Below are 14,099 nucleotides of genomic sequence, written 5' to 3'. Positions count from 1 at the left end.
TCCAGTAATTTATCTATCAAGCTTTGTTTCAAAATATTGATAAATTGTGCAAAGGTCGCAATTGGATGTTTATTCAAAAGAGAGCACAATTTCAGGTCATTTTATAAAAAGCGTTTGTACAAATGCTTATTGACATGAAAATCCCAATTAGCATCAAAATGTATACTCATAAAAATTAGCGCAAGTTCTCCTTGTAGTAAAGGACTTCATCTTCAACCCTTTTTATGAACCGAATCTAAGCTCATGTGCCTAATTTACAAAACACTTGCAACCCTTTATGTCAGTCCACCAAAATTCAATCCTCTTTGACAATAATTGCAGGGATTTATGCAGGAGAGCCAAAAACACTCACAAGGAGTAATCCCTAAAAATTAAGAATCTACTGGAGGCCTAATCTAGATTAAGTGCTCTCTGGCAGACCAATTGAGTCTAAATTATTAAATATAACTTCAACCATGAGGCACACAGAAGATCTCTAGTGATTAAGATTCTAATAAGAAGTTTAATTGTAACATGGTGATAAATGATGATAACCAGACACGAAAATATTTGCATGGTAGCTGATGTTATTTTGAAACTTTCCAAAACGGATTGTGGTTATAAAATGGCATCATCTTGATTCCGTCTCGTTGGAAACAAGGTGCCTGTTGTCGATTATTGCACCTTCAAGGTTCTTGCACGTACGTTGGTTTCCAAGAAATTGTAATACAATCAAGATGCTGATGAGTAAGAAGGCAAATTATGCTGCTCGATTCTGAACTTATTTAGGTTTCCACGGCTGCAGAGAAGGTGGCATTGATGTCATGGCATGCGCTTTGCTGCCTACAACCAGCATACTGGTTACTTCAACGAAAAAGCAAGGCAGCCTTTCCCGGGTGTGCTCGAGCAAAGATTTCTTTGCTAGAAGAAGATTAAGAAGATCATATTCCAACAATCACCTCTGTTACTCGGTCAATCCTCGATCATTCTTATTTGATCTGTTAACTGGCAAAAATCTCCATGGAAGAGAACATGGTGGAAAGAGACCAAGGCAGTGAGATCAACGTTAAAGAGGAGCTGAAAAGTGCAAACTGGGTTGAAAGCATAACCAAACTTGTGCGCCGGTGGAAACAGAAGCAACTAAAGAATGATGAATATGGCAAACAAGACAATGATGATGGTGATGAAGATGGAGCTGGGGACTTATGTAAAGCAGAATACGATGATGATGCAGCTGATGGCAGTGCGAAGAAAAATGCTGGATCCTTCTTGAGGTTGTTGAGTCCTGTGCCCTGGTCAGACACCAAGCTTTTCTCTAAGTTGGCTTTCCTGTGCAACATGGCTTGTGTGATCCCAGAGATTAAAGTACGTTTATCAAATACTTGATACACTTCCCACTACGATGAGAACTCTCCTTGACGGAACCAAGAAACATAGTTTATGTGGGATGCACCAACAAAATCCCTGTATCGTCTGAATAAAGGAGGAGAATGATTCACCTGTATACTCTCCATTTTGGTCCACTATTCCAAGGTTATACATTCACCACGTTCACTTCAAGAGCTACATCTTGGACATTATTTCAGATCAATTGACGACGTGAACCAAATTATGAGCAGGCTGAGATACTATGGCTTAAAATTTGTAACTTCTTCTCTAGCAAAGAAGGCAAATGCATCAGCTGTGAAAACCAAACTTGATCAGAATTCCAGTCTTGAACCTCTGGCGGCATCATCAATGTGTAGAATCAGGTACCCAGAAAAAGGAGAATTCTAGGCATAAGCGCTTACATCACTCATCAGTTGCATATGAGCTTGTTGCTTCTGCTGCATCTAATGTCCAAGCTCTTGTCAAAGACTATCAATTGGTTCTGGATCCCAGCTGCAGATCAATAATGCAGTTCTACATGCCAAAGGAAAACACCAAGAAGATGTAGTGGGAACTCCACGAGTACACAAATCAGATACAGCTGCATATCTAGCATCATCAGCAGTGATTGCAGCAGATGCAAAGCAAAATTGTGAGGCAGCAATGGATCTTGAATCACATCATTCCTCAGCTTCTGAATGGTTTGTTTGTGATGACTCAAAGATATATACACGCTGCTTTGTTATCCATGTAACAATTCAAGCAATCCGATATTACATCGTCACAGTCCCAAGATAGATATGTTATCAAGAAACTACAATATCATACTGACCAATTAGTTATCTGTGTCAAGAGGAAGCTCAATAGCTTCAACTGCTCAGTTAGAGAGGATTCTGCATATTTTTACACACTTCTTGTGAACCGCAAAGTTCAGACTCCTTTTCGTCATGGCAGGCAAATCTCTTCTTTGAACCCACTATGTTTGTTATATATATCCTAAACCTATACAGATGTTATCTGGGAAGAAGTGTGACTATTTTCCATCAAGGGTATTGAAACTTCTCAGTCTAACTTCCTGTTACAGGGAACAGATGTGTTGGTTCACAGGGGAATCTATGAAGAGTCAATGGGGTTGTATGAGCAACTCATGCCAAAAATGATCCAGCATCTAGAAAGAATTGGTAATCAAACCAAGCTTCAACTTACAGGCCATTCTCTTGGAGGTAGCCTTTCCCTTCTAGTCAGTCTGATGCCACTAACAAGGAAAGTTGTTAAACCCTCTGCTCTTCTACCAGTTGTCACTTTTGGATCACCTTTTTTATTCTGTGGTGACCAAAAGGTCCTTGACCAACTCGGCTTGGATGAAAATAATGTTCATTGTGTGGTGATGCATAAAGACATTATTCCAAGAGCATTCTCTTGCAACTATCCAAAGCATGTGGTACAAGTCCTTAAGTGCTTCAATACTACCTTTTGTTCAAATCCTCTTCTAAATAAAAATGTATCCCTCTCATAATCAAGAAAGGAGACTGTTAACACTTCTTATTCCTAAAGAAACCAGTTAAAGGAAGTACTACATTTAGACGTAAATAAAGATTTCACTACCAGATTTAAAAAGCAAAGGATTAAATTATGTAGAAGTAATGTAGTACAAATATGACTAACACACCCAATGTCTTCAATCCTGACTTTTTTATTCCATCCCCCTGTACTGACAATATTTTTCTTCCTTGGGGCGCAGAAGCAGCTGTACTCTTCCATGGGTAAAATATTTATCCTCCAACAAGATGAGAGGTCATCCCCTGCGCATCCTTCCTTCCCCCCAGGCAGTGCTCTATATGAATTGGAAAATGCCCATGGTGCTACTACAGCAGGCGCTCATATCCGGTGGAAACCCTTAGTGACCCTACAGCATATGGTTCTGAAGGTTCGATTTTTAGGGACCAGGATCTAGCAACTATCTGAAGGCAGTGAATAAGGTTGTTAGACAACACACAACGCAAAATATAAGGAAAGCAAAAGAGAAAATCAATCTATTGTGGCCCCTCTTAACTTCAGAATCTCCCCATGCATGAAGCGATGACTAACTTTTTGGAAGAGATATTGGCACTAAAGGATATAATGACTGGTATCTAAGTGTTTTGACGACCTGATGTTGTAAACAGATGTTCACAAGAGCTTGAATGGGAACTCATAATTGTGCATATTACGAATTATCTTGTATATGCACAAAGTTAGTATCACTAACACCCTTTATCCCATGTTAATACCAGTTAAAGAGATGTTACTTCATAGTACACCTGCACCAAGAGTTTATACCCCCGTGGCTTTCCTCATTAGTGACCAAAGCTACAAAGAAAGTGCAAAAAATCAAGATTTTTGAACTTACATAGAAGTATAAGGTTTTCTTAAAAGATCAAGGGAGCCAAAATTACCATATCCCTTGCAAACTATGTGATTTTCTTGTCAACCAAACTAAAGATGCATAAAATCCCATCCCAATTCAAGAAATGCTATCACAAAACTCAATTATCCAACCAAAGAGAGTATTTCACATGAAAAATGCATAATTAACCATGATACAACTAGAACAGAACTAAATTCAATCCTTGCAAACTCAAACTACAAAAGAAAGATATAAAAAGGAAGCACAAGACTGAAGTTAAACAATCAAGAAACCAAACTGAGCATCAGAAGCAAAAATCTTTTCTTTTCCAGCAAATGCTAAAAAGCACCTTCAACGTCAAAAATTTTATTTAAGGATAGCATCTTGTGAGAGAATAATGCAATCCCTTTACAAGTAAAAGCCAAAACATGAAACATTTTATTTTACTGGGAAGTACGTGACTGCGAGTGTAATATGAATTAAGAGAAAAAAAGAAAAAGCCAAAATAGGGATTACAATATGTACAGGGGCTCTAATATGTTGTATGCGTAACAAAAGAGGAAGAGCGCTGATGCTCTGTGGGTGCTGTGTATGTAATATCTTTGGTTTATGAGAAGTTGAGAGCCATTTATTGGGTTTTTTCAGTGAAGTTGTGTGTGTGTGTGTGTGTGTGTGTGTGAGAGAGAGAGAGAGAGATTGGAAGGTCAGAAATGCAGAGTCTTAACCTGTAAGTGGCTCAAAGGAAGGCCTTTATCTACTAATAGCAATATTAGTGTTAGGCAATGAAATTCAATTCAATCGAGGGACACAAGACTCCACTGACTGTCCAACCACCTTGCCCACTCCTTGCCCTTTCCACTTTTGTAGTCGACATTATTCTTTTGTAAAGAATCTTATGTCTGTTCCCAATGCAAGGTTTCATGCGTGTTGGTATTTGCCTAGATTATTGTTTCCCCCCTTTTTCAGTACTCAGATGGAAAGGTAGGTCTTAGGTACCTATACACTCCTTAGCAGAGAAAATTGTGCCTATGTAACAATACTGTTAATGTGTCTATATCTTCTACAGCCAACCTTCGGATGCTATCCACCCTGTACTAACAAAAATTCTTTTTTTGGGTGTAAAAACTGCTATACTAGCCCAAGGTGAATGGTCATCGTCTTACAAATGATTAGCATCACCTGTGGATCACAAATGAAAACGCACACAACCAAGCTGAATGGTGATCGTCTTGCAAAAGCATCAGCATCACATTCACATTCAAGTCAATGGTATTCGTCTTATAATATATAATATATACACATTACTCAGCATAAATGCTGTAGAGTTTTGTAAAATAGCATGTACCAGAAGCAATGCCCTTACCATAAAAGATGTGTAAATTGGCCAAAGTTGTACTATCTGATCAAAAAAGAACTTACACTAGAACAGAAAAATAATCATAGCATATATAGGATTAGATCATGATGCACAAGGCAAATGGCTCAGACACATCATTTCCCTTCAGCTGACATTCTCTTGCGTATCTCAAATGCTGTGTTGAATATCCCATTGGTTGGCTGGTTGCACACGAAGCACTTCTTGTTTCTTGCATGATGCTGTCAGCCATAAGGATTGTAATCAATAACATATTCAAAGTTAATCAAAGTAACTCTTCACATATTGTATTCATGAAAAGAAAAAGCAGGGATGCAAAGTCTTTATACTATGGTAGCCAAATGTAACACATATCTCAGCTAACTCTCAAGCCAAAGGGAAGATACTGCAGAATGACAAGAAGTTGGAAGAACAAAATTAAAAGGTGGATTTTCACATATGAAGAAATTATGAATACATTTAAGCTCCAAAGCATGATAAGTAACACAAATGCTAACAATAATGATATGTAAAATATTTTCCAATAAATGAGAATTTTGCTTCATACTCAACATTTTCATATATCAAATAGAAGGGAGATGGGGGTGAGAAAATAGAAGAATTACAATGACAACTTGGAACTTAATCTCTTTTCCCAATTTGAAGTAAATAAATTTTCTCCCATCAACACTACTGATGTCATCCTATTTTAAATGAAGAAAGATATCTCCATCTGATTGATGATAAACATTAAGCCCAAAAATGAAACTGCCATAACAATCATGATCTTAATAAGAGTTTCAAAGTTCTCCCACAATCTTAAAACACGTCTAAACACTTTCCAAGCCAAAAGTTGGGGATATTAGAAAAAGAAAATCAAACAAGACAATCATTTCTAAGCTCCAAGTTGATTTGAACTTTAAGGCAACGTAATCATTTAAAATTGTGTCAACCAGGCATATAAGTTCTGTGCAAAAAATTCAAGTAATCTGGCCCAGATGAAAGAAATAAATTAATAACCAGTATTACCTTTAATGCACAATGCTCGCAGAAGTAGTGCTTGCACTTGGTCACCACAGGATCCACAAAAGGTTGCCTACAAATGAAACAAGCAAAGGGCAAGGCATCATCTTCATCTTCATCACTCTTCTCAGCAGTATCCTCATCCGCATTATCAATTCCCAAAGCCAAATTCCTTTTCCTGATCTTCTCTGCTTCATCCCACTCCTTCTCTAGTTGCCATCCTGATTTATAATCACCGCGGTCATGCATAAACTTGCATGCATCCCCATATCCACAATAACCTGTCTCTTTATAATCCTTGCAGATATCTGGCTGATAGTCAAACCTTGCTGATACTCTAATGTGGGCAGATGCTCGAAGAGGTCCATGTGAACCACCAGCTTTCTCACCAGAGACAGTATGCTCTCTTCGAAACCCAGCTTTGTAATCTGTGTATCCATGCATTCCTTTATATACTTTTTCATCACTAGTACCTTTTCCTTGCAATGCCTCCTCTGCTTGCTTGAGAACTCTCTCCCTGATTGCCCGAGCATCTCTTGAGAACTCGGTCTCAGTTTCTAATGTTGCTGTTGCTCTACTATCATTATGAACCTGAATCTCCTTAGAAGATTCAAAATGAAAAAATGGGGTTTTTGAGTCTGCATTAGTTTCTGCCTCGATAGAACGCTTGGAGGATCCAGTAGAGAAGTGCAATTTGTTGTCAGCTGCTGCTGGCTTCTTCTTATTAAAAACCACGGAGCTTTCATCCTTTGAATCTTCATCAGCATTATCTTCGTCAACAGCAGGGCGTTTTCTAATATTTTTACCTTTGGATGGCTTTTTAAAGAAATTACAAACTGCAAACACATAAAAAATAACTCAGTTTAATGTCATGGCAGAGAAACCAACAGTAGAACCATCCAAGAAAGCAAAAACAATTTCTTTTAAAAGATAAAAAGAAAAGGACATGAGGAAAAAATTAGAAACAAAAGAGGCAGCATTACTGCTAATACCTGGATGACCACCGATCAGTATTGTAGGTAAAAATCATTTCAATAGACCAAATCATAACTAAATAACAAGCCATCAGCATTTGGCTTTCAGATAGAACTTCTTTGTTGGACAACAAGGTCAAAAGGATGAACTGGTAAAGGGGAAAGGGAAGGGGAATGTGAGAGTTAAGAACTGGTTTGAACAACGACTTATTTACTCCTACTTTTAGAATTCATTATTCTCATTTTTCAAAAAGTATTTAAAGAAAAGAGAAAAAGAAGAAAATGAGAATCCCACAACAATCACAAAGCTGCAAAAAATGCATTTTTAGCCTACAACTCTAATCAGCAGTAACTTTCTTTGAAGCTCAACACCCTATATACTGAACATCTTCTACTATCTTTATGTTACTCCCTATAATCCAAACACTAGAAATTAGGGACATGAGAGAAAGCAAGTAAAGTATAAGAAACACAAATTCCCAACATTAAAATAGAAACAGAAAACAGAACTACTAGTTACAATTTAGATGGGCAAAAGAAAAGAAAAAAGGAAAGGAAAACCGAACCTTCTTGTTTTTGTTGTGGAGCTTCGCCGGAGTCTGACATTTTACACTTGACCCGAACAGTGTGAGCTGGATAGCCCAGAACACGGATACCAAATCCCGCGCTGATTCAGGCCTAGAATAAAAGAACATAGCATTGTGAAATAAAAAACTAATCTTTAATATTATGAAAAAATAACATATATGATTGAAGGACTTCAACCTCTAGTTGCACATTCAGGTGACAACAACGAAGTCAGCAATATACACTCTGAACCATAATCTGTGTTTCATGACAAAGTTGATTGATTCCACAAACTTACAATCTACTATGGGAAATCATGAGAAGTTCACTTTCTCTTTTAGCTATCTTCCTTTATAGCCAAAGATAAAATCAACAAGAATAACAAAATAACAAACTTACTAACAACGCTTAACTCATTCAACTGATTTCACCAATCCGCACAAAAGCTCTTCACATCTGGCTTAATCTACCATCAGAAAACCAAGACAAAATCTGCCAGTAGCCCACTTGTGCCCCTAACTAGAAGTGCTAAAAGACACTAACCTAAACACAAATGAAAAGTTCTTCTTCTCATATATTTCGCACCTCTTAATCAGACACACAAAGCCCTTCATCCCATATTGGGAATATGCGGTTAACACTATTTATTGCCTGATAATACTACAGGATGTGGGCTATTGATACATAGTCATTAATACTGACACAATGATTCGGGGTATAAACGGGCCAAATCAAGCAAAACACTCTAGATTCAAGCTTGTTTGTCTTTTAACAAACTTGAAATTGTAATTGGGTTCAAATTTAGCTTGTTTAAAAATCAAGCCAAACTTGAAAATCTTTTATAGAGCCGAGCTCAAGTGGCTTGAACACTTTTTATCAAGAAATTAGAACAATATTAAGCAATACCAAAACAACAAGGCTTAAATCCAAAATTTCTCTCCTAAGAACAGCAGTTTCTCATCTAAACTGAAGCCAGAATCAGAAGCACTTACCGTTATTGTTGAATATGCCTGGTGTGCTAAAAAGTTAGAGGGATGGGCCTTGTCTCCTCCTCCGCAGCCGCAGCCGCCGCCGCCGCCGCCGCCGTCGACACCAGCCAAAATCAAAGCTTGTATCTCCTCAGCCAATTTGCAAGAAAACCCAGAAAACTACTGCCTTGAACCTCTCTAGATTGCAGTTTTTTTTTTATTTGGGTTTTTCGAGCGGAGTCAGCGAAGAAAGGTGCTGAACGTTGAGGAGGAGAATTTTGGCGAAGAAAGAGGAGGAGAAGCAGGGATCAATTTTGGAGACTAAATGCCGCGAAAAAGCCCTTGGGGGTTTTGAGATTTCGATTTTAGACCACAGTAAAATTAAGAATTACATGGAGGTTTCTAAAATATGATTTAGTTCACAAAAAAGTATGAAGATGTCGGTTGAGCCCTTAAAAGTTTAGCAAAGTGGTTAATTAAGGTAGGATCGGATTCAGATTAAAACCAGACCAGGGTAACTAATACATTGTCATGTGTGGAGACTTCGAATTTAATAAGTTAATTTGGACGAGCGATTATTTAAAGTTTTTTTTATTAATATTTTTTTATAATATGATGAATGTGAGATGATTAGAAAAATAAAAAGATTCTTCATGAAAAAAAATGATGGAATTTCACGATTTTGCATCCTAAACTTTTATATTTAAATCAATTTCATTCTTTATAAATTTTTTTTAACCAATTTAGTTCTCGAACTATTTTTTTTAGTTTTAACGCGGGACTTTTGGGACGACACCATATCATATTTTACATATTTCACACTATTGAACAAGGATAAATTTGTCACATCAAGTCACAATTTTATTCATTATACGGACGATAACTACACCAAAAACAACCACAAGGCCCACAACCAGGCTCCCCATCGCTACCAATCTCCCAAGCCCCTTTGAACAGTCCCTCCCAACTAGGGATGGCAATGGGGGCGGGTGCCCACGCGGGGGGCTCTCGGGGCGGGGGGTGGGGCGGGGGCGGGGGGGAATTTTTCCCCCCCGCTTAGAAACGGGGCGGGGGAGTATACCCCCGCCCCATCCCCCGCCCCGCCACCCGCAAAACAAAAAAAAAAAAAAATATATATATATATATATATATATAATTATATATAAGCCAAGTAAAGCAGTAGTTGAGCAGAAAAGAATTGATTACCCACAACCTTATCAATCTGCTTGGTATATGATACATAGCTACTTGTGCCTAATACACTATGATCTTTTGTTACAGGATTGTACGATCATTACCGCATTGTAAATGTTCTAGGTGGGTTCTAGGTTCTTTTACTACAGTCCAGTAATCTTAAATTGCATCATCCTTTCAAAATTAGTGAGTTAAAGCAGGACCAAAACCACATACTTGCAAAGCATATTCATCAATTGATTCGCCTCTGATTGGCTTCTCACTCGAGGGCCAGCCTCATATTTCCAGGAACTTTGGAGTTTGCTATGAGCTCTTAAAGCAGCTTCAAAACTAGGAATTCGCACTGGATACTATCATGAAAATATTTGATCAAAGTCACAAATTTGATTCTTGGACAAAATGTTGTTAGCTTCAACACGAACTCTGGGATGCAAAATCCTATGAGCAGAACTACCATTTCCGATTGGAAAAGCTCCTTGACCCAAAATTCTCAATTTATTCATGTGTTTGGGGTAATGATCATGAAGATTTGGGAATCTACGTTATTCTCAATATAAAATTTTATTAACCCCGCGGGGGCACCCGCGGGGGAAGCGGGGCGGGGCGGGGCGGGGGGAGCGGGAGGCGGGGGACGGGGCGGGGGACGGGGGGAACTAATAGGCAACGGGGCGGGGGGCGGGGGAGGGGTCCCCCGCCCCAACCCCGCCCCGTTGCCATCCCTACTCCCAACAAGTCCGCCCGATTCTCCAAAGCATCTGTAGTAAAAACCCAATATACTTAAAATATAGATGATCCATAACAATCAATCCAGAAGTCCAAACGGCCAAAACCCAAATAAGATATTTCTCTGTGGCTAAGTTTCCAAGTAATTCTACTAATTATCATTATAGTAAATATTGCAGAGTTTTCTTAATTTGTCTTATAGTTAACATCTTAATTAATTGTTTTCTTTCATGGAATTACTATATAAATGATGCATAAATAACATTTGGAGCTCATGAAATTCATTGGATTAGTGCATGTCTGTGATGGTTATTGTAAAAGTGAAGCGGGGATATATTGATCAAATGAGTTGGTGGCATTTGAATTTGGTCAAGTGAATTGGGGATATATTAATATGTTGATTAGATTTTGACTATCCATTTGAAGAATTTTAGGGTGGATTCTCTCTAATGTTTGAATAATTTAAGGCAGTTCGTGGCATTTAGTAGTCAACTTGGCCATCAGCATTAACGACAGAAACACAGCATGGAAAGGAAGAAATTCATCATTCCAACTTGGCTACTCCACCTTTTGCCCGCTAGCTTCGGCGACAGCATCAACCCGCGCGTCCCCATGGAGGCCCTACCATAGTGGTTGCCAGAAACCTCAAGGCCGCATAGGTCTATATGATGGTAGATATCACGGTGGTGAGGAGGCCAGAGAGGGACATGAGTACGCAATACAGGATGAGACAAATATACCCCTAATTGGTCACGATAGAGATGTAAAAATTGGTGGCGCCGCGCGCACGAATCTTAAGTTAGAAAAGGAAAAATAGTTCGAGAATTAAATTAGTTTAAAAAATTATGAAGGATGAAATTGATTTGAGTGTAAAAATTTAGAGACCAAAATGATGAATTTTCCAAAAAAAATGAATCTGATGCAAGTAAATAATTTGTTTACGAATAATGACCGATCCAAACACACCCCTTTAAATAATAGGGTAAATTACATCTATCTTCCTTGAGGTATAGCTAAACTATGAATCAAACCCTAAGGTGTGGCCATATTTACATCTACCTCCCTTGTCACTGACACTGCCTATAAAATCGATGGATGGAATAAATGAAATGACGAATTTATCCTTTATTTAGAAGAATTAAATAAAATCCAAAAGAATTAGAAAAAGTTGCAAAAGTATATTTTTGAGTCCCTACAAAAATGACTGAACTAATTTAAAGAAAAACATAAGCATGAAAATTGCACCCAAAAAAATCACTGTTTCAAGTTTCCAACCCCTAACATAATAAGAAAAAAAAAAAAAGAAGCAAGCAAAACGAATTATGGGAATTGCACAAAAATATAAAAAGAAAAAGTTAAGTACCATAAAAATGGTAATGAACAAAGAGATGTAAGGAATAGAAATCTGCCCAGAAACTTTAGAAAAAAAAAAAAAAAAAAGAAATCTGCCCAGAAACTTTAGAAAAGGAGAAATCGTGAAATGGTTAAGGCTTCTAGGAGAATAGAACCAGGCAAGAAAAAAGAAAACAGGCAAGATAAATAATAATTAAGAACAATATTCCATTTCAGTAGTATTCCAGAAATCGTTTTCTCCATTTTTGCGTCTACATCACATCGTCTTTTCTTCTTCAAGTTCATCTTTAACTTTGCCGCCTCCATCCTCTCCTTTCATAAACTCACAAAGCAATAGACCCATTGAATTGAAGCAGGAAGGCATTCAAGATTTAATAGCTAGTGGAATCATTTTTTGCATGTTTGCATGGCCTTTGGAGGATGAAGAAGATGAGTTGAAAGAATTAGGCTTGTGGGTAGTAAGGGACATTCAGTTCTACTTTTATCAAACGTCAAGCAGTCAACATTTGTGGACTACCAGCTTGGGTCTCTTCGCTATGTTTTTGCGTATATGGAGGGTTGTTTTCTTATTTTTCCAAACCTCAGGGTTCAATTTATAATTTGGCCATACCTCAAGGGAGGTAAATATAATTAACCCTAAATAATATTTGTGCTTTTCCATACTTTAATACAAGTCCAATTCTTGATTGGATTTGCATTAAATCCCTCTTAAATAATAATATTTGTGCTTTTCCATACTCTAATACAAGTCCATTTCTTGATTGGATTTGCACTTAATTTGTCCATTCGTGATTTGAATGCACTGACTACACCGTCAACTTTAGCGGTGGTTTTTTTTTTAAAAAAAAATTTTGCACATTTCATGGTTGCATATGTAGGACCTTTTTATATAACAGGAAGCTTAGAAGTACCTTTCCTCTGGTATAATTCGGAGTTTTCCCTCTTTACTTTTGTTTCTGCTTGATTTGGGGTCGTAAGAGTTTTTTTTTTTTTCCCCTGAGATTTGCATTCTTCTCTATAATTCTCAAGTGTTGCTCTAAATTCAACCGTATAGGCATATATGTTTTTCATTAACTAATTTTTCTTAAACTTTTCTCTTTAACCCCTTACAAATCAAAGAATGACACATATTCTTGCTTTGCCACCTTGGTGCTGCAGATTTTTCCTCTTTTCTTAGATGCAAGACCAGAATCATGACAAAACATAGCATTCTCATTTTCTATTAGCGATAATTTCATAAAACTCCCTCGAAGTTTCAGATAATTGCACTTAAATACCATCTAATATCGAAAATTACATGCCCTCCCCTTAAATGACATTTTTTTATAACTATTTCAACCCTTGTCAAAGCTTCCTTAAAAATTGCGAAAAAATACTGACACATAATTTTCTACCAAATTGGCCCTCATTGTGTGTAGGAGAAAACATGTACTACTTTTTTATGAAATTAACAAAGCAAGAAAAAAAACATATTGGCACTTCAATGATACATATAGAAAAGTCAACTTTTGTCTATTAAGGCCAAGAAGAGCTATTGCATTATCAATTGCAATGACTCTACCCGGGCAGCATATAAGCTAGAGGGAAGTGTGAAAAACATTCATTCCATTTTCAAAGAAGTTTTTTCTTTTTTTTTTGAGAAATGAGTTGCGACCTTCATCAAGTATTAGAGGTACATATTGACTAGCACAACCGTCGAAGAACAAGTATGTCTTCATCAAATTAACACAATAACTCAATTCATGGAGGAACATCATTAAGGATCTAAAATAGAATTTGTAGTTGCGGATGCAACGCAACAATTAGAATTTCAGAAAAATGAAAAAAATCCAAATAGATTATATTTCTGTTGTGCCATATGCGACTATTTCAAGTAGTATAATGGCAATGACGAAGAATAAGTGAACAATAGAAAACGGCAATTAGTTTGATTTTTCATGATGAAAGATCATCAATTGAGGATGCACTGGTTTCTTGAATTCTCTCTTATCAAACCTAGTTTGGTTTTTCTCGCAATAATGGTATTATTTAACATCTTGACTCCTCACCACTAGCTAATTGGCACAAGAGGTAGGAAAAAAATTATATTTGATGCAATTTTATTTTTCTCATTTTTTTTTCAATAGCAGAAAATGCACAACTTTTTTAGGGCAATTTGATCATTTGGAATCTATTGATGGTGACATTTGGCCATATCTATCAGAAAAGAG

General features: G+C 37.2%; 2 protein-coding genes across 4 annotated transcripts; one reads left to right on the top strand and one right to left on the bottom strand.

The window, feature by feature from the left end:
- The first annotated feature begins 999 nt into the window (after nucleotides 1–999).
- LOC113687375 (phospholipase A1 PLIP1, chloroplastic-like) lies at nucleotides 1,000–3,301 on the top strand. Its single transcript, XM_027204996.2, has 5 exons — nucleotides 1,000–1,344; nucleotides 1,513–1,730; nucleotides 1,836–2,097; nucleotides 2,432–2,788; nucleotides 3,089–3,301. The coding sequence occupies exons 1-5, from the start codon at nucleotides 1,000–1,002 to the stop codon at nucleotides 3,299–3,301; spliced, it is 1,395 nt and encodes a 464-aa protein (XP_027060797.2).
- LOC113688212 (zinc finger CCCH domain-containing protein 1) lies at nucleotides 2,861–8,925 on the bottom strand. Of its 3 annotated transcripts, none has more exons than XR_003447893.2 (5): nucleotides 8,644–8,915; nucleotides 7,651–7,762; nucleotides 6,117–6,946; nucleotides 5,153–5,329; nucleotides 2,861–3,308 (listed from the first exon to the last, which is right to left on the bottom strand). XR_003447893.2 is itself a non-coding variant. In XM_027205962.2 (4 exons), exons 2-4 carry the CDS (start codon nucleotides 7,688–7,690, stop codon nucleotides 5,225–5,227), a joined length of 975 nt encoding a protein of 324 aa, XP_027061763.1. In that variant the 5' UTR covers nucleotides 7,691–7,762; nucleotides 8,644–8,925; the 3' UTR covers nucleotides 4,991–5,224. The 3 variants fall into 3 exon arrangements, 1 of the variants encoding a protein (XP_027061763.1); XR_003447894.2 differs by having other exon boundaries at nucleotides 3,164–3,304; nucleotides 8,644–8,784; XM_027205962.2 differs by lacking the exon at nucleotides 2,861–3,308 and having other exon boundaries at nucleotides 4,991–5,329; nucleotides 8,644–8,925.
- Nucleotides 8,926–14,099: the final 5,174 nt, after the last annotated feature.

The sequence above is a fragment of the Coffea arabica genome, chromosome 5e, assembly GCF_036785885.1.
Source record: "Coffea arabica cultivar ET-39 chromosome 5e, Coffea Arabica ET-39 HiFi, whole genome shotgun sequence".
Lineage (NCBI taxonomy): Eukaryota > Viridiplantae > Streptophyta > Magnoliopsida > Gentianales > Rubiaceae > Coffea > Coffea arabica.
The sequence above is the reverse complement of the archived record's forward strand: the minus strand, read 5'-3'. Positions and strand labels throughout refer to the sequence as shown.